The sequence below is a fragment of the Vulpes lagopus genome, chromosome 7 (assembly GCF_018345385.1).
Source record: "Vulpes lagopus strain Blue_001 chromosome 7, ASM1834538v1, whole genome shotgun sequence".
Classification (NCBI taxonomy): Eukaryota; Metazoa; Chordata; class Mammalia; order Carnivora; family Canidae; genus Vulpes; species Vulpes lagopus.
The window spans coordinates 9084855-9110963 of NC_054830.1; the positions used below are offsets into that span (position 1 = coordinate 9084855).

At 56.5% G+C, this 26109-nt stretch overlaps 2 protein-coding genes across 6 annotated transcripts; one reads left to right on the forward strand and one right to left on the reverse strand.

The window, feature by feature from the left end:
- Nucleotides 1–16: 16 nt before the first annotated feature.
- On the forward strand, nucleotides 17–19994 carry NACC1 (nucleus accumbens associated 1). 4 transcript variants are annotated; one of them, XM_041762736.1, is made up of 8 exons: nucleotides 17–127; nucleotides 878–970; nucleotides 14309–15280; nucleotides 15420–15593; nucleotides 16187–16292; nucleotides 16392–16489; nucleotides 17098–17353; nucleotides 19806–19994. In XM_041762736.1, the coding sequence occupies exons 3-8, from the start codon at nucleotides 14317–14319 to the stop codon at nucleotides 19900–19902; spliced, it is 1695 nt and encodes a 564-aa protein (XP_041618670.1). In that variant the 5' UTR covers nucleotides 17–127; nucleotides 878–970; nucleotides 14309–14316; the 3' UTR covers nucleotides 19903–19994. The 4 variants fall into 4 exon arrangements, with proteins under 4 accessions (XP_041618670.1, XP_041618674.1, XP_041618673.1 ...); XM_041762740.1 differs by having other exon boundaries at nucleotides 17098–19994; XM_041762739.1 differs by lacking the exon at nucleotides 878–970.
- Nucleotides 19995–21830: 1836 nt separating this feature from the next.
- STX10 (syntaxin 10) lies at nucleotides 21831–24945 on the reverse strand. 2 transcript variants are annotated; one of them, XM_041764028.1, is made up of 8 exons: nucleotides 24527–24945; nucleotides 24104–24273; nucleotides 23867–23961; nucleotides 23728–23790; nucleotides 22686–22793; nucleotides 22483–22585; nucleotides 22290–22384; nucleotides 21831–22194 (listed from the first exon to the last, which is right to left on the reverse strand). In XM_041764028.1, the coding sequence occupies exons 1-7, from the start codon at nucleotides 24559–24561 to the stop codon at nucleotides 22296–22298; spliced, it is 663 nt and encodes a 220-aa protein (XP_041619962.1). In that variant the 5' UTR covers nucleotides 24562–24945; the 3' UTR covers nucleotides 21831–22194; nucleotides 22290–22295. The 2 variants fall into 2 exon arrangements, with proteins under 2 accessions (XP_041619962.1, XP_041619961.1); XM_041764027.1 differs by having other exon boundaries at nucleotides 22479–22585; nucleotides 24527–24942.
- Nucleotides 24946–26109: the final 1164 nt, after the last annotated feature.

Here is a 26109-nt window from a genome sequence, read left to right on the forward strand (position 1 = left end):
TACCTACAGTGGGTGTCCGGGATCAAAATGCACGGCGGAAAGCTCGGAAAGTAGTGTGGCTAGCCTTAATCACTTCGGCTCCCCCGGGAGGGGACTCGTCACTCGCCCCATTTCACGGATGAGGAAGGTGAGGCGCAGAAAGGGGGCGGGAAGCGGAGAAATTCAACACCTACTGATCGGTTTCTGTGTATTGAGTGCTGCAAGCATATTATTTCGAGGAACTCTGCGGGAATAATCAAGGCTCTGAAATCAGATTTACTGAGATTGAATCTCAGCCCTGCCACATGGTCTTGGCAAGTTGCTTAAACTCTCTGGGCCTCACTTTCCTTACCTGTTAAATAAGAATGCAAATATAGAGCAAAGGTTAAACTACAGAATGCCTGGAAATTGTGCAAAACAGTCCCTCTCACGTAGTAAGGTCTCAGTAGGTTTACCTGGTGTAGGACTTGGGGAGAGCGTAGTGGTCTGCCCTGCCTGGGTTCCAATCCCAGCTCGCCTCGTCACTCGTTTTTATCCCTCTCTATGGTTTTAAGTTTGCCCATTTGCAAAATGGACAGAACTTTTTAACGTTCGTTATTGGATTGTGGGGAGTTCTAAGCGAGTTAGTGCAGGTTAAATGCCTACAACGGAATCTGGCATGGCATAAACAAAAGCGTTAACTTTTATTGTCGATTCTTGTGTCTGGGTTTGATTCCTGCCACCCGCCACCACGTATTTGCTGGTCATCTTGCGCAGTTTTTCTCAGCTCTGTGTGCCTCCCTTTCTATAAAGCGTGTCTAAGTGTGTAATGTTACTGTGACGTTTAAGCGAGATAATTCCCATAAAGAGCCTAGCACAGTGCCTGGCACAATAAATAGAACTCGTTTCCATTTTACAGGAAACGAATGTTCCGAAAGGCAGAGGCACGTGTCCAAGGTCGCGGGACTAGAAGGTGGCAGGGTCGGCAGTCGAACTCTCCAGCAGAGCCCAGGTACTGGCGGGGACCCAGAGGGGCGAACGGAGAGGACGGAGATGGGAGGAAGGGGCGCGCTCGGCGCTCAGCTGGCCTGGCCTCGGGGGCGGGGCCTGGGGCGGTGCGGGGGCGGGGCCGCAGCCGCTCCTCCCCGGCCGAGTTGCGGCGGCGGCGCGACTTGCGCTCGCTCGGCGCTCGGCTGGGGCGGCCTGGCCCACAATGAATGGCCGCCGCGGCTGCCGCTGCTGCTGAGGCGGAGGCCGCGGAGGCCGCGGAGGCGGAGGCCGAGGCCCCGGCGCAGGGGGGCGCGCCCCGGGCCCAGGCCCGGCCCCAGCCGCCGCTGCGGAGCCCGCCGGGAGCCCCCGGAGCGCGGCCACGGCGCAGGTGAGGCGGCCCGCCCCAGGCCCGGTTCCGGCCTCCTCTCGCCGGGGCGGCCCGAGGGCATCCGAGGGCCGGTAGAGAGCTGAGCGGGGAGGGCCGGGGGGGGGCTCCTCGGACAGAAAAGCAGCCGGGTCTTCCGCCTGCACTATGCTCGGACCGGCGAGTGTGGAGAGGCCCGGCCCTCACTGGCGGCCTTGAGCGTCCGGTCCCGGGCCGGGCCGTGGGGCTTGGGGGTGGCGGGATTGGGCTCAGACCTCCCCCCACTCGCTCGGCGGCAGGGGGGCGCCAGGCTGGGCCAGGGCAGGTGCCGGAGGCCCGGGAAGTTGGAGGGCGAGAGGAGGGAAAGTGAGGAGGCGCCCGGGGAGGCCGGGGGGAGGGGGAGGAGGAGTCAGGCTTTGGGTCGGCCGTGTGGGGGAGGAGGGGAGAGCGGCGCGGCCGGAGGGAAACGGCCCGGAGGGGGGCGGGGAGGGGCCGGCTTGCAGGTAGTGTCCGGGCGCCGGAGGAGGTGGGTGGGTCAGGTTACAGGCCTGGGGGCGGCTGAGGAGAAGCCCAGGAAGTGGGGCAGGGTGGGTGTGGGCGGAGTTAGTTCGGGTGGGGGCGGATAGGCGATCCCAGAGGTGTTTGCAGGGGTCATATGAGGTTAGGGCTTGGAGAGATGGTGAGGGGGACGGCCAGTCACGGAGGCCATCAGGTAGGCTGAGGAACTTCTGTGGGAGCTTTGGGAGAGGGGGAAAGCAGCGCCTTTGGGCTGGTAGTGGCAGCGATACGGGGCGTCCCGAGAAACTAGTGCGCTCTAAAGGCACTTGCCATTTCTTTCCCCACCAGGTGTTAGCTCTGTGCCCGACCTGGGGTCTTTCCTCTTTTCCTCATCCCAGTTAGGCTCTGGGTCCCCGACCTACCCTTGGGGCAAGACCCCGCTGGCTTTTCCAGGGTGCTGGTCCACCCAGTGGGTGTTTGTGTGGGCAGCTTGGGAAAGTCGAGAAAATGTAGCTCGGGCATGTATATCTGCAGGGAGGCAGCCCAACTGCCCTTACCTGAGTATCTGGGTTGCTAGATTCTTTCCCCACTCTTTGAGAGCAGAGCCTTGGGGCTTAAGCCTAAGGGATAGGACCTCACAGCCACCATCTTATACCATGGCCTCCCAGGCACCAGCTCCCCAGAGGTGAAGAACTGGAGGTGAGCCTGTAAAGCTCATTGTATCTGGGAGGCTCCTGATGGGGTGAAGGCGGGCCACTGAGGATATCAATTCTGGTACCACCTACACCCTGGCCCAGGCCTTTGGGGGTACTGGCCTCAGGGCTCTGCCTTTGGGGTGATCTTCTTGGCTCAGGCCTGATTGCTGGGAATTGATTGCTCACCACCACTGGGTCGGCTTAGGCCTTCTCCATGGTAGGAGGAACCTGAGGCTCTGAGTGGCTTGTCCCAGGCCACACTACTAGTCAGTGGCAGACTGGGATTGACTGGCCCTCAGCTCAAACCCACAGTCTCCCGGGCCGGCTTTTGAAGGGGCATGACTGGAGGAGCTCCCACTGTTCTGGATTCCCTGGTGGGAATTCTGTGCCCAGGCCTTTTCTCTTGCTCATCCCAAGGGATAGGTCAAGTACCTTTGTGGACAAAGTTTTCTTGGTGTGTTTGGGGTGGGGGTGGGGGGCTCGAAGAGTGTAAGCTTCTTTCTCAGAGGCCAGGTCACACCTTATTCACCCCCCCCCCCAATCCCTTCCGGAAGCCAAGAGGTCAGGGGTCATGGAACTGTAGGCTGGCAAGGGGAGGCAGTCTGAGGATGGGGCCTGGCTGCAGAGCTGCATCTTGCTTTGCTTGTCTGGTTTGTCTTTTTCCTTCTTTCCCTTTTTGGTCCCCGGTCGGACCTCCACACTTTCCTTCCTTCTCTCAGGGCTAATTGTTACCATTGTGTCCTTGGGATCTTCAGCACCTGAAGCAAGAGCCACAAACTGCTGGGTTGAGTGGTATCACCCAGGCCTGGGTTTAATGATGGGTTGTCACCCTCGTTCCCTGCCTTCCCCCACTGTCCCTGTAGTTCCTAGCACTGATCCCACCTGGGCCCTGTTCCCCTTCCTCTCTCTGGCTTGCCTCCTGGTTCTGGGAGTGAGGGGAGCTGGGCCACAGCCCCACTTAAAGATACTTTTTCCTTGCCTGGTCAGGCTGAGGCTGGCTTCTGTGGCACAGGCTGGGGCTCAGGGCTGGGTACTGAGGACAGGGGGTGGGGGGGTGGCTACCTCTGGTCACGTGGTTGGAACAGGGCCAGATGCTGGTGGAGACTGGCCCTGGTGTGTGGATAGCAGAGGAGGGTAGTGGCTCTGAGTTGCGCCTGGAGCTAGAGAAGGCACTCAAAAGCTGCTTTTCTGTGCAGACTAAGGGGCACACAGACCCGGGGTGCCAGAGAAGGCTAAAATAGCAAGGACAACAAGTAAAGGGACTCATGGGACAGTTTTATTTCACTAGGGTGTCGACTGTCTGCTAGGGGCCAGGGGAGCAGCCCTGAATTAGAGATCTGGGGTGGGGGGTGAGGAGGGATGGAGAATTTCAAATTGAGTGGTCAGAGAAGGCTTGTGGGAGAGCTGAGCCCTGAATAGGAAGAAATCAGCCTGGTAGGGGAAGCTGGGGCAGGGAGGAGCAAATGTTCTGGGCAGAGGGGACAGCACATTGAAAGCCTTTATTGAGCATGTGCCAGCCTCCTGCCAAGTACTCTAAATATCTTGTCCTCATGAGGGAAGGACTGAGTGGTGTGAAGGTAAAGACCCTTAGTGCCATTTGCAGAAAAGCACCCGGTCTTGGGTTCTCCTGGATCTCCCCACCGCCCCCCAGTTGAAGTGCAGACCCCTTGGCCTGCATCCAGGCCTTGTAAAGTCCGGGGCCCTGGCCAGGCAGTCGGGAGCCCCAGTGAGCCAGGCTAGGTTGCAAGGATGGCTGAGTCTCAATCGGTCTTGGAGGATTTATTGTGGGGGTGAACCTGGAGACACTGGTTTGAAGAGGGTTGGGGGTTGGTCCAGCCAGGTCTGACTCAGAGCTCATCAGGGTCAGTGCCAGCACCAGCACAAGTGATGGAGAAGGGAGCCTGTGTTTGAGGTGATGAGGAGCCTCCCGGCCTTGGAAGACAAGTTGGTGGTACTTGGGATGGCCTGTGCTCCCTCTCTGGGATCCTTTGTGTTCCTCATCACCCCCATCTCTTTCCTCCTCCTCCACACCCTGGGTGCCCATTGTCCACATTGCAGGAGCGTGCAGGCTCATCTCCTTGCCTCTGCTCCTGGCCCCCTTTGGCTGAGAATGTCATCCCTCCAGCTCCCCCCTGGAGGGCCCTTTGAGCTGCAGAGGCTATGGAGTGGGATTGGTCTGGTGGCTCTTGCAGGCTGTGCCCAGTGTGTGGTTGTGGTCACCATCCCAGCTCTCCTGCGCTGCCTCCTTTGGTGAATGTCTCAGCATCCTTAGAGACCCAAGAAACTTTGGTGAGGACAGTGACTTTGTTTTCCAAATTAAGCAGGGATTGGGTAAAGGCAAGCCAACTTGTTATAGTGGAGAGGTTGATTCCACCATTAGCACCACGCTGCTCAACCATGAGACCCCGGGCAAAGGTCGTAACCTTGGCATCTCCTGTTTCCTTTTCTGACAAGTGAGGACAGGCAGGCATACCTGTGTAGCAATGGTTCCCAAATCAGGAATGACTCTGCCCCCTCTTAAGGGATACTTGGGGAATGTCTGGAGACGTTTTTAGCTGTCAACAGCTGAGGCTGGTACTGGCCTCTAGTGGGTGTAGAGGCCAGGGATGCTGCTCAACATCATAAAAAAAAAAAATGTACAGGGCAGTTCCCCACCCTAGAGGATGATCTGGCCCCAGTGGATGCAGGGTCAAGGTCAGGGGATCCTTGTGTTGCTACTATGAGGAACACAGAGGTTGGCGTATGGGGTGTTTGATGATGCTAGGAAGGCACTGGGTGGGGAGCCCTCTGGAAGTCTTGCCCGATTTATCATAAAATGGCATGAGGTTCTAGGAGCTGGTGAGTAGTGTAAGATGTCTCCACTGCTGTCAGCGAGTTCACAGCCCTGCAAGGGGCTTAGGGGGACAGACAGAAGGGAAATAACTAATAATAACAGTTGGTGTTACTGCCAGTCACAGGGTAAGCACCCATGTACCCATGTTCCTTGGTGGTGTGATCTTGAAACAGCCTTGTGAGGTGGCTCCTGCTTACTCAGCCCATGTTATAGTTGGGAAGCCTGATGTCAGGGGGCCAGTACTGCTCTAGGTCAGTATTTTCTGGTGGTATAGAGGAAGGGAAGCACGGTTCTAAGCAGAAAGCTTTGAGCTTCACATAAAATAATAAGATTCGGATTCTCAAGCCCCACCAAGGGCTCACATGGCCTCCAAGCATGTCCATAAGCCCCATCTTAGGTGCCACCTGCACTGCAGCCTTACCAGCCTCCTTCCTTGGGTGCGTGTGTCCTTCAGGGCCTTGGCTCTTGAGGCTCCCTTCCCCACCCTTGGCGTGGCTGCTGCCACCAGGTCCTTTGAGACTGAAGGCACAGGGGCATAAAGGTGGGCCAGTGGGGAGGGGTAGGGCTGCTGCCCATCTCCTTCTCCTCAGAGCTGCTGCAGGCAGAGGCCAGATTCCTGAGGGCTGTGAGAAGTGGGAGGAGAGAGGGAGAAGCATTGGGCTAGACTGCTCATTCCTGGAGGTGGCAGGGAGGGGAGGAAGGGTGGAAGTGGCTGGGGGAGGCTGGGCAAAGGAGAAGGCTTTCCCCCAGGAGAGCCAAAGGAGCAGCACCCACTCTGGCCCTCAGAGGGCACCCAAGACCCCATTTCTGGAGAGGACACAACCTGTGAGGATAAAGAGCCCTAGCTCTGCTCTTGGCCTTTCTTGGCTCTGGCGTCTTTGAGCCCCAGTTTTCTCATCCACAAAATGGGTCTAAGCATGGTGGTTGCCTACCTTGGGGAGTGATGAGACCATGCAGAGCACGAGCTTGGCAGGGGCCAGCCGTGGTCAGGAAGCCTCAGCTGCTGTTACCTCCCGATTCTGGGACAGGAGCCAGATGGCCTGGGTGCAGTCCTAGGCCTTGCTCTCCTCACCCAGAAAATGGCGGGAAGAGTCATTTCTGCCTCAGAAACTAGCAAGAAGTATAAATAAGCCCTTGCCAGGTGCCAGTGCACAGTAGGGGCAATGTAAATGCTAATTGCCAGCTATCACCCTGTTACAATCCTGTTACCCACCGAGGATTTAATGGCAGCATTTTGGGGAAAAAGAAAATGAATCAAATGTGCACCTACTTTAAAAAATGCCAACAGTAAGGGGACGCCTGGCTGGCTCAGTTGAAGGAGCATGCTACTCTTAATCTTGGGGACTCTTAACCTTGGGGTTGTGAGTTCAAGTGCCATCTTGGTTGTAGAGATTACTTTAAAAGAATAAAAATTAAAAGTTAAAAAAAACGCCAACAGTAGGGATCTGTACAGTCAGATAACACTTTGTTCTTTGCTAACAAATGTTTGCCTAAGCTGCCTTCCAATTCAGCTCCTGCAGAGGGTCCGAATGGCTATGGGCTAAGAAGGCTCCTGGAGCAGCCTTGGGATGTGTTGCCCCTTCCCCCCCACCTTTACTCTGACCTCATGTTGAGCTGCATGAAGGATTGTAGGACTCTCCAAGGGCCTTTGGTCCTTGGGATTGGTCGTTTCCCTTAATTGGCTGACAGGTCATTGAGCAGCTTACCACTTCCCTGGAAAGTCAGCTGGAAAGACAGTCCCTGGTGGTGGTGCACATCTGTACCCCTAGCTCCTGCTGCCTGGAGAATTTGGAACCCTTTCCGAACCACTGGCAGTTTCCACTCCCACTCCCAGGAATCGCTCTGCCAAGCACTTCCAGTTCAAGCCTCCTGCATTCCAGCATGGTCCGGTGGTTTATGAGCAGTTGGTGGGAATCCATAATTCAGTGACACTGAGCCCAGAGCGGGACCCTGACTGCAGGCCACACACCTGGTGTGGCTCTCAGGGGAGGGCACCCATCTTCACAGCACCCTCCACACTGGCCCCAGTGACTCTCCCTGTGGTGTGGGTGGCACTCCTGCCCAGCTCAGAGACCTCTGCCTCTGCTGAACACCATTGTTTTAGTCATGCTAATGTGCAACAGAACAGGGAGTTAGGTTGGAAGTAATGGAAGTAATTCTTCATTCCACAAACAACTACTGAGTCCCTGTTGTGTGCTGATCCGGTCCTAACGGCAGCGGGCACTGCAGTATGAACCAGACAGGCGGCCATTCTGCCCTGAGAGAGCTGACACAAGCCAGAGACACATCTAATTAGACCGTAGGAAGCACCAAGGAGGAAAAATCAAGCCAGAGAAGCACAGGAATTTGGGTTGGGAGAGATTCTATTCTGCCTTTGGAAGTTCGAGCTAGGTGAGTGGGAGGATTTCAAGCCCTGTTGCCATCTCAGGGACAGCATTCTAGGAAGTCTGAGAGCCGGGGCTGAGAACTGGTTTTAAAAGTGTTTGGGATCGAATCCGAGGGTCTTGACTCAAGCAAAGAGGGCTAGAGCTGGTAAGAGCTACGGCCAGCGGACTGGGGTTGGTGACACCAACTCAGGTGGGATATATGCAGGTCCAGGACCCACAGGAAATTGAGACCAGGCATTCCATGGGGGTGTTGTAGATGAGTGGATGTTACTTCAAGCCTGACTTTGAGTCAGCCTGCCATAGCAAAATGCCAAGGATGGGGTGGTTTAAGCAACAGACATTGCTCACAGTTCTGGAGGCTGGAAGTCCGAGATGAAGTAAGTCTGCTTAGAGAGAGATCTCTCTAAGGACACCAGTCCTAGCACATTAGGGCCCCACTCTTAACGTTCTAGTTTAATCTTAATTACCTCCTACTAAAGACTCTTTCCAAATATAGACATGTTGGGGGTTAGGATTTCAACACATGCATTGGGGCAAGGGGCATAGTTAGATCCAGAGCAGATCCCTGAATCTCTGGGTTCAATTTCTGGGAAGAGAGAGTTGACCAAGGATTAAGCCCTGAATCAGCTTTATTTACCTTCACTTTCTGGAAGGACTATGCCTGCTTCACCCTTGGGATTCTGCATGACTTCCCTGTACATTGATGGCTAGGCTCCCATTCCACCACTACCTCATTAGATCTGTCGTCCCCCGCCAGATTTCAGCTATAATGCCACCTCTTCTGGGCAAGATCAGAAGCCCTGGGGCAGCCCCGGTGGCCCAGCGATTTAGGGCCGCCTTCAGCCCCCGGCGTGACTCTGGAGACCCAGGATCAAGTCCCACATCGGACTCCCTGCATGGAGCCTGCTTCTCTCTCTGACTGTATCTCTGCCTCTCTCTGTGTGTCTCATGAATAAATAATTAAAATCTTTAAAAAAAGAAAGAAAGAAAGAAAGAAATCAGAAGCCCAGGTATGCAGCACATTGGTCTGTGTGACTTTGGATATATGGCCACATTCCCCATCAGACCATGAGCCCTTGGAGGCAGCCCTTGTCTCAGTGCTGGCCTGCCCCGGGCTCCCCAGCACTTCATGCCCCAGGCCGACGCTTAGCAAATATTTGTTGAGTGACTTGGGAGGTCATGGAAACCGTGTGCTGGGCCCTTGCATCTCGCTGGGAGAACTGCTCATGTTTGGGGGCAGGCACTAGCAATGCTAGGAGGGTCCCCTTGGCCCTGTGTAGGGTTGGGGGCTGCCCCTTCCCTTGGGGGTTCTGAGGACCCCAGAAGTTGAGCAGGCTAATATGCCAAGTTGTGAGGAGAGAAGATTCCAGAGGTTTTCTGCCCTAAGGGCGTCTATAGTCAAGTGGGATTTAGTGTTCTCAGAGGTAAGCATAAGGGCACTGGATGGGTGGTGGGGAGAGTGTGCAGAAGAGGGATATCTTCTCTAGTCTGGAGAATTCTCAGAGCCAGGGGGTGACAGGGTGGAAGAGGAGGATGTGGGTGGTGGGAGGAAAGGGGTCCTTGGGGCAGGGTATGCAGTTTGGGGAAAGACCTGTCTGAGGTAAGAGAGCTGTGCAGTGTGCTTGGTGGGGACAGAAATGTTGGCCGATTTAGAGACCCCCTAACTCTGGCTCCATCACATCTCTTCCTAAGGTAGCAGGTGACCTAAGCCAGGTACCAGATACTTCAGACCTGGTTTTTCTGGGTGTGCATTGTGGTTCCGTGGTCTCTCCCTCACAGGGCAGGTGTGGGCTAGGGGCTTCGGCCAGGGCAGCTCTTCCCTTCTGAGGTCCAGGGGACCAGATTAGGTTAGCTGCCCAGGGACAAAAGGAGGGAGGGGAGCCTGGGGGTGGTCTGTCGCCAAGCTTCTAAAACCAGCCATGGCCACGCCTTCCCCATCCTCGGAAGGGCAACAAGACTACAAAGGGTCGAGACCTGCCACCCCACTCCTCTGCACTGATTGGTTGGGCCATTTAACTGTCTCCCTCACCCTCCCAAATTGTTAATCAAGGGCTTCAAAGCCCTGGGTGCTGGGCTCTGAGGCTGGGGTTCACAAGGCTTGGGGGGACCCCAGCCCGACTGTTGGGTGCCTCTCACCTTCGGAGGCCCTTTCCAGTGTGTGTTCCTCCTTCTTACCCCAGGAACCTCAGCGCTCCTGTTGCTGAGCTTCCCCTGAGCGGCCATCCTCTGCTGACTCCCAGTGAGTGGTCAGGCCCTGAAGTCCAGCTTTCCGGGAAGGAGGAGGGCAGCACTTCAGTCCCCTGCCTATAAAGTGGGGCAGTCCTAGCACCTACCGTGGAGGGGACCCTGAGGAGAGCGCCTGCCGCAGCACCTGGCACACACCACACACAGCTGGGAGCACCCCTCAGAATGCCCTCTGCAACTCCTGGGTGCAGCTGCCGCTTCCCAAACTGGAGTCGTTTATTCTTGCCTTGGTGCCACCTCTTCACAGCTGCTCATCCCTGGGTCTGACTTCTGCTCTCTGTCCCTGCTGCTGCCACCTGTCCCTGCCACTGGCCCAGCCCTGTGTCTCACCTGTTTTCCTTCTCCATCCTGCTGTTCAGAGTTCTCCCTAGGCTGGTCTGGGCCTGCATCTCCCTTGCCCCAAGCTTCCCACTGCTCCGTCAGGAACATTGGTTCTCACCAGGCCAGGCACACACTCCCACACCCTTCCCAGCAGCTGGTCTTCCCAACGCTAGTCTCCTGGCGGGGGTGGGGGTGGGGGGGTCCTCCATACTACACTTCACTCCTTCCTGCCCCAGACTTTTGGTTGCCCTTTGTCCCCCTATCTTTGTCTCACTCCCAGAGTCCGCCCCTCAGTGACACCCTCGCCCCGGTTGTATCACTCCCTGTCTCTCCACCAGCCAACTGCATGCGGAAGCAGCCAGTCTTTAGAGCTATATACCTTGTGCCTTGCAGTTTACTGAGGTGGGTTGGATGAATGAGTCCCCGTTTACAGATGAACAAACCAAGGCAAAGAGGTGAGGGGCTGGCATCTGAAATCAGGTCTGGGGTTGAGTGGGTGCTCTGACTCTACTGCAGGCCTCTCCTGCCTTGGTCCTGCCTCCCCCCTTATAGTATGAGCCTTCCAAGCTAGGGTCTAGAGCTCTCCTTTGGGACTGAAATCTAGCCTCTCCTTTGACCCCCTTGACTCTGGTCACTTGGACCCCAGTACCTGGAGTACCTTCATTTTAGCAGCTTAGGAGTCAGGTCGGGCTTTCAGGCCTGTGGAGTGGACTCTCTGGGCTCTGTCCTCCCACTCCCACTCCTACACTCTGCTTCAGTTTCTCCTATCTCCACACAGAGGGCCAGCTCCTAGCCCATCTGGCCCTGAGTTTGAGCCCCTGGAAGGGGTGTGCTGCCTTCCAATGGGGGAGTCCCTGTCTCCACCCCACATATGGCCCTATTTTTTTTTTTTTCTGGAGGTGACCGTGATTTTGACGATGACAAGGATGTGGAGGCTGGCATAGCCAAGGGAAGTCACAAGTTTCAGTGCCCACACAGACCCTGGTTTGAATCTCGTCCCTACTATATACTGACTAATGACCTCAGAACAGTTCTTAACTTCCCCATGGCCTCAGTTTTCCCATCTCAGAATTGAGGGTATGAAATCGGCCCCTTCTATCTGCTAAAAGGGTTCAGAGAACTGCTTCCTGCAAGTCAGCAGTCAGCTCTTTGGTAGCATGGGGACCAGGAGGGGCAGGGCCTGCCCGTGTCTCCCTCAGGTTGCAACTTCCTGAGGACAAACTGAAATTGCATGGATCTGGTTGGCCTTATCAATATTTGTTTCCAAACGGAGAAGTAGAGATTTGGAGTTCTTGCTCTCAGGAGTGAGTTGGTTCATGAGTGCATGGCTGCTTTTATTTGTGCAGCCTTCTTTGAACCACATAGGGTGCCAGCTTCCATTGTGTCCCAGTGCTCAGCCTGTGGAAGCAGCTCAGAATAGACTCACCAGTGAATGAAAAATGTGAAAGATGCATGAAAGCTAATCTGGGAATGGGAAACAGCCGGGGGCTCTAGTTGGTACTTGCCCCAGGGCCTTTGCACACCTGCTTCCCTCCTTTCTCATCAGCCTGACTCTTCTCATACCCACCCTGCCCATTCAGGACCACTGCCTTGTATATTTTATAGAATTGCAGGGAACTCACTTTTACTATGGGTGCAATTATAAAGCCACACTGTCCTTCAAAGCCCTTTTATGAGTGCCCTCAAAGTATTGGACATGCCCAGTTTGGGATCGGAATGTGCACTGATGGAATAGGCTGTGATGCAGAAGTTCACATTTGAGGAGTGCCTGAGCAGGGTCACAGACAGTTCCTTTTTTTGGGGGGTAAGATTTATCACTTATTTTAGAGAGTGGAGGAGGCGCAGAGGGAAAGGGAGAGACAATCCCAGGCAGACTTTGTGCTAAGGATGGAACCCCACGCGGGGCCTGACCCTGGACCTGGAGAACATGACCCAAGCCAAAACCAAGAGAAAGGTGCTCAACTGACTGCACCACCCAGGCGCTCCACACAGACTGTTCCTTAAATTTTCATTTCTAACCTCCCTCCAAAACTTGGGGGTTAATCTGCATAAATTGGATGTGTATGGTGTGATTTTACACATCTTTATTTTAAAATATTAACCTATTTTTGTAAATAAGCCAACTTCAAAATTCAAAACATCCAGAATGTTCATGGCAAGTATGGGTTCTTCCTTCCTCAGCCTAATTGAGCTGCACGTACCATGGAGTCCATTTAAGGTGTATAATTGAATGGTTTTTTAGTACAGTTGACCCTTGAAAGACAAGTGGGTTAGGGTGCTAACAACACCCCCCCACCAATGTGCAAGCGAAGTTAAAAGTCCATGTATATAACTTTTGACTCCCCAAAAACTTAACAGTTCACTGTTGACTGTAAGCCTTACTGATAACATAGTCAATTAACGCGTATTTTGTATGTTATGTGTTATATACAGTAAAGTAAACAGAAGGAAAAAAATGTTACTAAGAAAATCATAAGGAAGATTTGCTGGGTGGCTCAGTGGTTGAGTGTCTGGCTTTGGCTCAGGGCGTGATCCCGCAACCCCGGGATTGAGTCCGGCATGGGGCTTCCTGCTTCTCTCTCTGCCTATGTCTCTGCCTCTCTGTGTCTCTCATGAATAAATAAATCAAATCTTTAAAAAAAAAAAAGATGCAACTCTTGATCTTGGGGTTGTGAGTCCAAACCCCACACCTTGGGTATAGACATTATTTAAGAAACAAAAGGAAGAAAATCATAGGGAAGAGAAAATACATTTACAGTACTGAACTATTGAAAAAATTTCTGTGTATAAGTGGGCCTACACAGTTCAAAGCCGTGTTGTTCAAAGATCAACTCTTCAGATTGTGTGCACATGACCACAATTTTAGACCATTTTTTATTAAGGCAAGAAGGAACCCCCGCATCCTTCTGCTCACCACCCCACACCCCACCTAGCCCTTGGCAACCACTAGTCCGCTTTTTTTTTGCTCCAGATTTGCCTGTTTGGGACATCTTATATAAGCGGGATCACGTAACACACAGTCCTTTTGTCTGCCTTATATTTAGCATATTGTTTTCAAGGTTCACCCATAATAGCATGTATCATCCTTTATATGGCTGAATAATATTCCATTGTATGACAGGACCATATTTTATTTAGCTTTTCACCAGTCGATGGACCTTGGGGTTGCATCTGTCTTTTTTGGCAATTGTGAATGGTGCCATCAACATTCACGTACAGGTTTTTCTGTGGATATAGGTGTTCATTTCTCCTGGGTATAATAAATCTAAGGAAAGGAATTGCTGGGTCATATGGTAATTTCATGTTTAATCATTTGAGGAACTGCCAGACTGTTTTCCATAGCAACTGCACCATTTTACATTCCCACCAGCAGTGTAGGAGGATTCCGATCTCCTCCTTGCCAACACTTGTTGTCTGTCTTTTTTATTCTATCCAGCCTCGCTGGTATGAAATGGTGTTTCATTGTGCTTCAGATTTGCATTTCCCTGATGACCAGTGATGTTCTCATGCTGCTTCAAAGAGTTTCTTGAGTGGTCATTCAGTCATTCGGCCAATGGTGGTTGGGGGGGTCACCTGGTCACCACTTGGACGCGGTGTGAAAAATCAGATGCCCCTGACCCCCTTGGTGTTTTGAGGCCGGTGTCCTGCAGTTACCCTTCGTGTGTAGTGCTGGTGATGGTTAATGTTCACGGGATGCTCACCGTGTTAACTCACTCATTTAGTCTTGAAGCACACACGTGTGTGCGTGCTTTTGCCCCCCTGTCTGCAGGGGACAGCCGCGGCCACCCAGTTCTGTAGCTGCCTTAACTGATTCGACAGTCTGTCGTAGAGGCTGGAACTGAGGGCGTGGGTGGCTCCGGGCAATTCTCACAACCACGGCAAATTCCACCATGTGGATGTCTGCTCCCATGTGTCTCCCTACGGCAGATGAGGCTTGTGAGAGAGGTGGGGGGCGATGGGGAATGAGGCTGCTGCCTGACATCGTCCCCCTGTTCGTCTCCCCCTGTCCCCCGCGCAGCTGCCGCCATGGCCCAGACCCTGCAAATGGAGATCCCGAACTTTGGCAACAGCATCCTGGAGTGTCTGAATGAGCAGCGGCTGCAAGGCCTGTACTGTGATGTGTCTGTGGTCGTCAAGGGCCATGCCTTTAAAGCCCACCGGGCTGTGCTTGCTGCCAGCAGCTCCTACTTCCGGGACCTGTTCAACAGCAGCCGGAGTGCAGTGGTGGAGCTGCCGGCCGCTGTGCAGCCCCAGTCCTTCCAGCGGATCCTCAGCTTCTGCTACACGGGCCGGCTGAGCATGAACGTGGGTGACCAGTTCTTGCTCATGTACACGGCCGGCTTCCTGCAGATTCAGGAGATCATGGAGAAGGGCACCGAGTTCTTCCTCAAGGTGAGCTCCCCCAGCTGCGACTCACAGGGCCTGCACGCTGAGGAGGCCCCATCGTCCGAGCCCCAGAGCCCCGTGGCTCAGACGTCAAGCTGGCCAGCCTGTGGCACCCCGCTGCCCCTGGTGTCCCGTGTCAAGACGGAGCAGCAGGAGTCGGACTCCGTGCAGTGCACACCTGTGGCCAAAAGGCTGTGGGACAGCAGCAGCAGTGGCGGTGGCAATGGCAGCCGCAAGATGGCCAAGTTCTCCACACCGGACCTGGCTGCCAACCGGCCGCCCCAACAGGCCCCAGTGGTGGCGGCAGCACAGCCTGCCGGTGTGGCTGTGGCAGCGGCTGCAGGGGCTGGCGCTGGGCAGCCTGCTGGGGGGGCGGCAGCAGCAGCAGCAGCGGTGGCAGCAGCAGGGGGTGTGGTGAGTGGGCCCAGCACGTCAGAGCGGACCAGCCCGGGCACCTCGAGCGCCTATACCAGCGACAGCCCTGGCTCCTACCACAATGAGGAGGATGAAGAGGAGGACGCAGGCGAGGAGGGCACAGATGAGCAGTACCGGCAGATCTGCAACATGTACACCATGTACAGCATGATGAATGTTGGCCAGACAGGTGAGGTGCCTGCCCTGCCCTGCTCCCCCCCCACACACCCCCCAGCCTGGTCCCTGCCCCCACCACCTGCCCCCCCCCCCCCCCCCCCGGCTGCCCTGCAGTTCCTGTCCCTGACACATGCTGCTTTCTGCCCCCGAAGCTGAGAAGGTGGAGGCCCTCCCCGAGCAGGTGGCCCCTGAGTCCCGGAATCGCATCCGGGTACGGCAAGACCTGGCATCTCTCCCGGCTGAGCTCATCAACCAGATTGGCAACCGCTGCCACCCCAAGCTCTACGATGAGGGTGACCCCTCTGAGAAGCTGGAGCTGGTGACAGGTGGGCCAGCCTCACTTCCTCCCCAGATTCCCTGCCTCCTCCCACTGTGGGCCCCTGTGCCCTCTGAGCCAGTGGCTTTGGGGATGGTGGTTAGGAGCCAAACACAGGGGCCAGCCCCAGCCCCGCTGCCACCCACTGGCTATGTACTAAGGCAGCTGACAGCCCTTGGCATTGCTACGTGCCAAAGACTGGCCTCCAGGTTTCCAGCCCAGAGGCTGGTATGAGTGTTGGCTGGCATTGTTGGCCACCCGCGTACCTTAGCAGCTTCATGGGGTGGTTGGAGGGGTAACTAACACAGTGGTTAAGAATCTTGGCTCTTGGTGGCAGGGTGCCTCAGTGTGAGCTTCCACTGCCTGTTCTTTTTGATGCCCAGGTGGTTGTGTGGGCAAAAGCCACACATGTGCAAGCCAGGCCCGGCCTGTTGTAGGTGCTCGTGGACAGTGGCACCACCATCTGTCCTTTCCTGATCGCTGACAAGGCCATGCTGGGGCGAGTTATCAGGGAACGTCTTGGTGGGGCCCAGGCCAGGGCCCGGCCAAGTGGGGAACGTGGCAGTTTGGGGCCCCCGGCCACCCTCCTGCTCCCCACTCCAGGCACCAATGTGTACATCACGAGGGCGCAGCTCATGAACTGCCATGTCAGCGCGGGCACGCGGCACAAGGTCCTGCTGCGGCGCCTCCTGGCCTCCTTCTTTGACCGGTGAGGCCCTCACAGACCCCGGATGGAGGGGAGGGGGCTGCCCTATCCTCCCCCACCACAGGGGGGCCTGACTCCCCTCCCTCATGTCCCCCACCTCAGGAATACACTGGCTAACAGCTGTGGCACCGGCATCCGCTCTTCCTCCAACAACCCCAGCCGCAAACCGCTGGACAGTCGCGTCCTTCACGCTGTCAAGTGTGAGTGTCTGGCCTTCTGGAATCAGGCTGGGGTGGGGTCTGAGGCAAGCAGATGGTCCTTTCTTGTGTTGGCCCTGATAGGTGGGTGGAGGGTGGTGTTAAGGAGGATTCTGAAGCTCAGTCTGGGCTTGTTGAGAAGAGGCCTGTGATTGGTTAGATGTTTCTTCATTTGGTATGAGATTTCTTCATAGTGGTGGGTTGGAGGGGGTGGCACTTAAGCCTATGTCAGATGTGGGGATGGGCGAGGGGGAAAGGTCCTGCAGTAGTCACTGGGGTGATAAAGCAGGAAGGCCCCAGCCATTTGTCAGGAGGGAAGTCTAGGTTTTCACATGGAATCTCCCCATTCCTAGATTCTGGCAAATGACCCAGGTTTTTCAAGGGGTCATCCCCAAACCTCACACATGGCTGACCTCAGTCAGGCACGGGGCCAGCTGATGTGGTTTAGCATCCTGGCTTGCGAGTCCTCCTTTCTGTCACTTCTGAGGGGAGTTTGGGGTGGCATGCATGTCTGCACACGTTTGGGGATTAAGGAGCTATGTGGCTGATCTGTCGTTGAGGTGAGAGGCCAGGGCCGAGCTCTGCCTGAGGCACCCACTCTATCTTCACAGACTACTGCCAGAACTTTGCTCCCAACTTCAAGGAGAGCGAGATGAACGCCATCGCAGCTGACATGTGCACCAATGCCCGCCGTGTCGTCCGGAAGAGCTGGATCCCCAAGCTCAAGGTGCTCATGGCCGAGGGCGATGCCTACACCACCTTCATCAGCGACACGGGCAAGATCGAGCCGGACATGATGGGCGTGGAGCACAGCTTCGAGACGGCCAGCCACGACGGCGAGGCCGGCCCTTCGGCCGAGGCCCTCCAGTAACTACCACCGGACCCTCCCCGCGGGGCCGTCACACTCCCCTCCTTCCCCGGTCACACCCGCCCACCATCTTGGTCACGAGCTACTGTCTGTCCCTTCCCTGGACCCGCGGGGGGTGCTGCATGCTCCCAGCCCCTCTGCCTTCCCTCCATCCCACCTTCCGCCCCCCATCCGAGCGGGCCGGGAGAGGGCAGCAGCTGGTGCGAGCTCTGCGCTGCTGTCTCTAGCGCACTCGGGTGCAGTTGGGGAGCTTCCGCTCCTCCTCTCCTAACCCCCAGCAGTGGTCTCCCCACTCACCAGGCCAGGTGGGGAGGGGCCGGCCTGGGGGGGCTCAGGAAGGCCCCCTCCCCAGGGTTCTCAGGACCCCTCCTGCCACCACCTCCCAGTGCTTCCATGTTTCCAAAAGCGCCTTCCTGTCTCCCTCGTCTGTCCCTGCACCTGGGGGCTGGGGTAGGCGAGGCTGAGGGGACTGCCCATTTCACAGCCGAGGGACCCCGGGCTCAGAGCAACTCCACGACTGACCTAAGGTGGTGGGCGGTGGCAGGCCCAGTGCCCTTCTCTCTCCCTGACCCTTCGCCCACCTCTGTTGCCCCCACCTGTCCCCTGGGGCCTGAGAGGGGCAGGTCCTGAGTGGAGGGCTCTTGGGGGCCTGCTGAAGGTCTCTGCGAATAGAACGAGAGGTTTCCTGGGCTCACAGAAGTGTGTGCGTGTGTGTATGCGTGCGTGAGTGTGTGTGTGTGCGCGCGCACACGTGTGTAAAAGTTTTGCTTTTAAACAAATGAAGATATGAGAGGCAGTAGGGCCAGGGCTGGAAGCCAGGGGAGCAGGCTGGGGGGCTGCTGCCCTTCCCCCCTCCCCCACCCCCCTGTCCCCACCCCCTGTACATACTTTTTAAAGCATTTTTTTAGCTAATGAAATATTGAAGTATAAGATTCCTTTTATTTTTCAAACCAACGGGACTGTGTCAGATGTCCCCTTCGGTCCCCGGGGACGAGGCAGCCAGGACGGGGTGGGGGCTGGGGGCAGGCTGAGTGTGTGTGTGCGTGTGTAGTGTGGGTGCGCATTTCTGAGGCGAGAACTCGGCCAGGCCTCTGCTGGGGCTCCCGTGGGTCTGACTAGATCCCCTCTTGCTCCGTTGCTTCCCAGCAGGGCTCCATTTGAAGGGTGGCCCTGGCCTTGGCCCATTGGCTGAGCCCAGCTTCTTGGGGACAAGGCAGGGCCCGCTTCCATTGTTAGCAGTTTGCAGAATTTTCTCTAACCATTCCTCTTTCTGTCCTTGCCCAGCGCGAGGGGTTTTGTTTTTTTTTTTTTTGAGTTTTACATGTGAACTCTGGAGGGTTCTCTTTTTTATTCCCTGTCCCCCCACACTGGGTGTCGTTTCTTTACAATTTTACCTTTTTTCCCTCCAGCCCTGGTCCCACTGCCTCTCATCTCCTCCCCGATCTGACTGGCCCATTGCTCCCATTGCTCCCAGCAGCCTCTCCAGAGGCAGGGGGATGGCGGGAGGTGGGGGGTGGGGGCGGGGGTGGCCAGCCCTGACGGGACCCTTGGAATCTGATTTGGAGGCTTCCCCCACCACCCAGCAGCCCCCACTGGTCTGACATCTTGTGGGGGTGGGGGTGCCTGGTCTGGCTGGGGTCCTGGCTCTCGGCTGGCATGGCCCGGCCCCTGCACCTTAGTCCTCAGCTGGCCCAGTGTCTGGGGGGGAGTCGACACCCCAGCGAAAGCACAAGCACCTTAGTCGCACCTCCCCCACGCCCTCGTCCTGGCCTTGACATCCTACCCCAGCATCGATCCCAAAGCACAATATCCTGGTCACTTGGCAAGCTGCCGGGCCGGCCAAGGCCGAGGGGCCGGCTGGGGCTCCAGCCAGACCCTACAAGGAAGGAGTCCCTAGGCGCTCCCCTCCTTCAGGCCTTAGCAGGGGCCAGCTCTCTGGGACTGGGGTCTTCTCCCTCCCCGCATCTTTGTCCTGGAGGCCCCTGCCCAGCCCCTCCCTGCCTTGTCCTTGGGTGGGGCTTGCCCCTGCCCCTCCTCCAAGCCCCTGCAGCACTGGGTTGGGTGGCAGAGCCCCCTCATTTCAGGGACCCCAGGAGGTGCCCCTGGCTCCCGGGACTGTGTGTTGGGGGGAGGGGCCGGGCAGGGGCACAGGGGAGGAAACTCCTCACCAGGAGAGCCAAAGACAGGGTTGTGCCTTACCCCAGGAGCCACCCCTGCGCCCCTCCCTCCCGCCCTGCCCTCCCCACCTCCCCACCTCCCGGGCGGCCTGCTGCTTTTCCTTCTCGCCCTGCCCTGCCCTGCTCTGAGCTGCATGGTTCCCCCCACCCCGGGCAGCCCAGGGAGGAGCACGAATGGAGAATCACCGACCAACGCAAAAAAAAAAAAAAAAAGACTGTGGGGCCCCCCCCTTCACCTCCCCCGGCCGCCCACTCACCCGCCTCTTTCACGCAGGACAGACCGCCCGCCCTGTCCGTGTGAAGTGCCAACGCCCTCCCCGCCCTGGGCCGACCCCCCACTCCCCGGGCCCGTAAGTGAGATTGCACATTAACTACTGTAAGGAGAGGAGCCGCACTGGGAAATGTGAACCATGAGAATATCAGTGACACTGATGAGGAGAATAAACGAAACGCCTTTGTAACAGCCCTGCTGCATGCTGCTCTGTGGGTGCGCGGGGCTCAGGAAGGGACAGCCACTGAGCACTAGGGCTCAGTGGGCTTGGGGAACAGCCATTCTGGACATCCCATCTCAGAACCTTGGTGTGAGGGGGGAGGGGCAGCATGCCCCTTTCAGATGGGGGAACTGAGGCTCAAATCCAAGCTGGGGTAGGTAGCTTCCACTTGGAATGGTACCTTGCCGGCTCAGTCGGTAGAGCACAGGACTCTTCATCTCAGGGTCATGAGTTTGAACCCCATGTTAAATGTGGAGCCTACTTTAAATAAGTGGCTTCCACTCACAACACCCTCCTTCTGGCTACCCAAGTATGTAGAGGCATGTCGCCCCAGGGCCGTTCCGGGTGAGCATGGGCCCTAGGTCCTGCGTCAGGGTCCCACAGAATTACGTCTGGGAAGGGCCTCCACTGAATTGGCTGCATGACACCCACTGGCTCGCTCCCCTCCTGTGACTGTTTGAAACACCCCCAGCCCCAGATACACATCCTGAACACACCCACATCCTTTGCCGCATCTGAGCCAATGCACCCACACACTCCTGCATCAGGAGGAGGGACACAGAAATTGAGATGGCAAGTCCAATCCAGTGGGTGTCCTTTAAAGTACCTAGAAGAACTGTAGGTCCTCAGGATAGAGGGAAGGACGGAATGTTTGCTGGAGTCAGATGGAAAAGAAATGTGCCTCAGTGTCCTTATTCAGAAACATTTCTAGCAGTGTGGGAAGGTTATTTGTTGATGTTAGGGATCCCTATCAAGTTGGAAGATACTTGCCTTGAGGTGGGAAAGGAGAGGCTTCATCCCCTGCCCAGGCAAAGCCTGTCCGCTCTGTGGTGATTAGCAGGAGTGTCCAGACAGCACCGGGAGAGATATGATCATGTGGGATTTCAGTTCCCAGGGAGGATTGGGTATACTTCAGGAAAAGCAGCCCCAGCCTCCTCCACTACCAGAAAAGTAGGGTTTTGACAGCCAGCAGCAGCAACAACAACAACAAAAAAACAGGTGACTGATCCAGTCACCTCAGGTAACAGGAAATCTGTCTTCACACGGAGGCAACCCCAGGTAGGTGCAAACACCACCTGACTCCAGAAGTAGGTCTTTTAACTCCAGGAAGACTTGGAACTAAGTATAGAAAGATCAGGGGAACCCAAACCATAGCATTAGGGAGTTTGCATAAAAAAGGAAATCTCTACATCTCTGGTTGTTTCTAAGTTCTGACAAATCAGCCTAATGTGAGGACATCCTTGTAACAGGTAGCACTTTGCAATGTGTATAAACAGGCAACTGAGTGAGACGCGTGGTTCTGATGCCTGGCTGCGTAAGGCGCAGGATGCAGACATCTGAGATCCTGCAAACACCAGAGATGGTGGTCCAAGGTTCATGGCCCTTGCAAGCTTTCCTGGCTCGCGGGAATCCTTGTGTACTCGGGCAAGCTCTGGCAAAGCCCTGACATCGACAAACCCTAGTGACCAGGGGTGCCGTGAGCCCCGCAGGACTCTGGCTCCTCAGAAGTGATTGCTCCGCTCCCCGGCTAAGGGGTTGGCCCAGAGCCGGCAGATGTTGAGGCTAAACTTCAAAAGCTCAAGGAAGACTAATCGGGGTTGGAATTGTAACATCAGTAGTGAAACCCAGAAATAAACTGGAATAGTCTTCCCCACACCAAATCCTGACCACTGAAATCCCTAGTGGGCACCTGTGCAAGCATGCGCGTGCACACTTAAGTACCCACCTAGGCCCCAGTGTATGCAAGCGGGGCAGGCACACGTTAACACAGTAGGATACAAATGCATATAAAAAAGACTGGGATTTTATTTCCAAGTTGGCACTTGTAGAAGGCACAGAAGCAAATGACATTGGGGCACCAGAGTAGAAACAGGGAGGAGTGTGAGGCTCCCCTACCTCTACCACCTCCTAAGCGCACTTGAGACAGGCCCAGTGGTGCAGGCTCTGGCCCAGGGCCCTGCGGGTCCCATAGGCTCTGGCTAAGAACCTTGGAGCAGTTCCCCAGGAAGGAACTCCTACCAGGGGGGCAGGGCCTTGCCAGCTCTCCTGGCTACAGGGACCAGCATCCTGGGTGGGGTGGGGGTGGGGCCCACGGTCAGAGAGAGAAGAGCAGGATGAGAACCAGAAGAAGCACCCCCAGCAGCACCACGATGGCACACCACTGTCGGCGGTCTGGGGCAAGAAGGTCAGAGGTTACAGGGGCACGGGGCACCACCCTTGCCGTCCACTCCCCCAACCACCCCAGCTGCCTTCCCAAGAGGACTTACCACTCGTCATGTGGGATACTTTAGCCATCTTCCTGAGGACCCCATCCATCCGGGACTGGGTGTGGTCCATCTCGTGAACGAAGGCATCCAGCATGCTGTCGATACCAACATGGTGTCAGCCCCCAAAAGCTGTGTGCCGAGCGCGGCCAGTGAAGGGCTCCCAGCCCACCCCTAGGATCCTGGCCTCACATGCCCTGCTCATCCAGCTCCTCCCCAACACGGCCGGACATGTGTTTCAGAACCCGGATGCTCCCAGACACCATTTCCAGCTGTTGATCCTGTTGCTCCATGATCAGCTGCAGAGTGGAGTGGGAACAGCTGTCGGGAAGGGGCCCTGAGCTGTCCCCCCCACCCCCAGGCTCCTCCCATCCAGGATCTCCAACCACCCACACAAACCTGCTGTGTGGCCTGCTGCTCCTCGATGTAACGAGAGGTGGCTGAGGCCATGCTGACATCCAGCAGGTCGCTGGATGACTTCTGGGGAGCTGGCTTGCCTGTGAGCATCTATGGGGCACAGACCACAGGTTCAGGGAGAGACGGCCACTCAGAGCAGAGCCAGACACAGGTTTGTGGCAAATCTAGGTAGCTATTAGTCAGAAAGTAGTCTTGGAAATGGGATAGCTTGGGTTTCCCAGACCCGCCACTTACTAGCAAGGTGACCCCAAGGCCCTATCACTTGACCTCCCTGTGCCTCAGTTTCCTCTGTAAATGGGGGAAATTCCTAGGGCTAGGATGAGGATTTGCCAAATTAATTCACGGAGAACACATAATATAAACAGATGTATTTAAGAATTTGGACTGTAATCCTCAAGGCAGCACACCTGGGAAGCCCGTGGGCATTGACACAGGACTCCAAACTCGTGCAGGCCTCAGCTCCCCACCCCCTAGGTCCCATGTGGGGATCCCATGACGGGATGGAGACAGGCTGGTTTCACAACATGCAAAGGATGGATACACGACGCAGAAGGAAAAGTGTACCAACAAAAGGCAGCTGGGAGAGTGCACACAAAAGCCACGAGTGGGCACACCCGTGGAGAGAAATGGTATGCAAGCCGACTGCAGATGGGGATCCACTCAGAGGCCAAGTTCACGCGCTCAGATGCCCAGGTACATACACGGAAAATAAAGCAGGCGTACATCCTGGAAACAGTAACACACCAAGCACGGGGAAAAAAAAAAAAAAAAAGGAAATAGGCATATAGACCCACACCAGGAGGCAAAAAAAAGGACTCTATACATAGAGAGGGCTCAGGTGTACACACCCAGAAAGAGCAGGCCAGGGGACAACTGCACACAGAGAAGATGGACACTGACTCAGAAGGGGCAGACAGACATCTGTGCAAGGGAGACAGGTGAACACACCCAGGTCAGGACTGAACTCAAAGGGGAGGGTCTCTCTGGGAGGCTCAGGTGAGTATTTTGGGTCCCGAAGCCTTACCTCTCTATTATTCCTCTCCATAAAGGCTATGGCTGCTGGGCTGACCATGTGGTCCTTCATATCCTGGGGGCAAGGACACCATGAGACAAAAAGACACCCCAACCTTCCCACACTCACGCCACCAGAAAACTCTCCTCACCTGGACTGCCTCCCGCATCCGCTCCACGAACACCTTTCTCTCCTGCAGGTCTCCGGCCGGGAGCTTGAACTTTCCGGGGTTGGCTTCCACTATGCGTGAGCCCCGAGTCGATTGTCAAGGCCAAAGCCAGACACAACCCCCTCCTCTGCCTCAAGCCCTCAACTCCCCCCAGGTGTGCAGCCGCTCCCTGCCACAGCAGTGGGCTCTCCCGGGACGCCTTGCAACCCCCCAGGATATCGATGGTCTCCTCCAGGTCCTCGAGGTCCCACTCGATGCTGCGAAGGCCATTCCGCAGCTCATTGGTCGTCCAGTCCAGCTCTTCGCGTCCGACCGTCGCGTCCTCCTGCAGGAGCTCACACCAGCGCTGGTACAGCCCGCGGGCCGTGTTCACCGCCTTCTGCACCTCGCTGCGGGCAGGGGCACAGAGCGGTCACGTCTGGACCCGGCGTTCCCCCCGCCCGCCACTGCGCCCCCAAACGAGTGGGGGCCTCAGGATACCCCGGTGCCCCCTGCGCACCCCTCCCATTCGGCCACGGGTCTACCCTGACCCGAGCACCCGGAGGCCGTCCCCAGACCGCCTGGCACGCTCTGGCGGGCACGCGGGCACTAGCTGGCAGGGGAACCGAGCACCCTCCTCCCTCCCCCATTGCTGTCACTCACCCTCGGACAACAAAAAATGGGTCTTCGAGAGACATGTCACCCCCCCCCCCCCGCCCTAGACCGAGCCCCCTCCCCTCTCGGCTTCGGTAGCGGGTTCCTCCCAGTAGAGGGGAACGCGCCACCACCCCCCGCCCCCGTCACGTGACCTGTGCCACCATCGAGAGCCGGAACGCCGGGGCAGAAAGAGAGGCCTCGGAGGCCCGAAGCACAGAAACTTCCGCCCGTCTCACGGCCATCTTTATTGTGGGCAGAGATGGCTTCGCGGCCGCGTAGCCCGTCGCCTCCAGCAGCGTCGCAGTGATGTCTGGCTGGGTTGCGGGTCGAGCTCTTAATCTCTCGGTTCGAGACCCAGCCCCTCGGATGGTTGCTGCGCAACCTGTTTTCCTTTGGAGCGATGTGAATAATAATAACCTCCTTCAAATCAGAGGAGATTATGGCTGGGAAAGGGGATCATTCGATTCATAGATCCTCTTAAGACTTCCTGAGCCTGCACCTTGATCCTATCATGGGCGATCGTCCCAGCCCAGGGTTGGGAAGAAGTGGGGGAAGGAGAGATCCTCCCCACTCTCCCGCGGGGGTGGAGTGAGGTGCGGAGTCTTGTTGGGCTCTTCTGTTGGCCTCTCTCCTCCTCTTTTTTCCTACGGAGGAGGTGGCCCTGGGGCGGGGTGGCTGTGGGTGGGGGGCCCCAGAGATGCTTCTGGGGTGTGGAGGCTGGCAGTAGCGGGAGAGGGTGTGGTGGTGGCTCTGAGGATGGTGTATACAAGGTAGTCCTCTGTGTGTGTGTGTGGGGGGGGCGGTGGCAGGAAGGTCTGGAGAGAGGCTCACAGAGATGACTCCTGTGTGACAGAAATGCTGTGTGTGCGGTCTCCGGAAATGCACTTTTTTTTTTTTTTTTCGGAGGGGAGCCATCACCTGAGAGGGGTCCTGGTTTGTTTCAGGAGAGATCTGGGTGGGAAGTCTGAAGTTCTTGGAGAGTCTGTGCGCCCCTGTGCTTCGGAGTCGCTGCGTAGAGTCTCAGAGAGAGCGCGCCTGGGCTGGGGACGTCATTGTGGATTCGCCGCGGTGGTGCAGGGGGAAATGGGGACCTCAGCAGGTCGCCGGAGCGTGTGTAGGGTCGCTGAATAGGGACAGTTTTAAGAAGAGCAGGACGGGGCGTAAGGATTCTCCAAGGCTGCATCATTTGGCGGGGAGGGGAGAAGCAAGAATACCTGGGGGAGAACCTTGTAGGGAGAAACAATTGTGGGGTCTCTATGGGGCAACAAGGATGAAGGGGTCGTCAGCGAACCGCCCCATATGTTGGCAAGGTCTTTGTGTAGGGTGTCGGGGAGTTGGCGTCAGTGAAAGTCCTGAGATCGCCCCTTTTTGCCAGCGGGGGTTTTCCCGAAGGCGTCACGCCTTTTTGGCCTCCGGAGCCCGCCGGGTTGGACTCCGGTCCGGAAGCCGGGGCCTACAGCCAGTCGGAGCTGCCGGGAGAGGGACGCGGTTAGGGAGGGGGCGTGTTCCGAGGCCAAGGCGCCGCCCCCGCCCTCCCGGAAGGGGGCTGTCGCGGCTCGGAGCGGAGATTCCGGCCCCTGTCCTTATAT

Excerpts from the sequence above, each read along its gene's own strand:
- NACC1 (XM_041762736.1), top strand. The coding sequence starts at position 14,317 with ATGGCCCAGACCCTGCAAATGGAGATCCCGAACTTTGGCAACAGCATC. Across the intron at positions 15,281-15,419 it reads GATGAATGTTGGCCAGACAG|CTGAGAAGGTGGAGGCCCTC; the intron begins GTGAGGTGCCTG and ends CTGCCCCCGAAG. Across the intron at positions 16,293-16,391 it reads CTGGCCTCCTTCTTTGACCG|GAATACACTGGCTAACAGCT; the intron begins GTGAGGCCCTCA and ends CCCCCACCTCAG.
- STX10 (XM_041764027.1), bottom strand. The coding sequence starts at position 24,561 with ATGTCTCTCGAAGACCCATTTTTTGTTGTCCGAGG. Across the intron at positions 22,385-22,478 it reads GAGCTGGATGAGCAGGGCAT|CATGCTGGATGCCTTCGTTC; the intron begins GTGAGGCCAGGA and ends TGGTATCGACAG. Across the intron at positions 22,195-22,289 it reads AGTATCCCACATGACGAGTG|ACCGCCGACAGTGGTGTGCC; the intron begins GTAAGTCCTCTT and ends TTCTTGCCCCAG.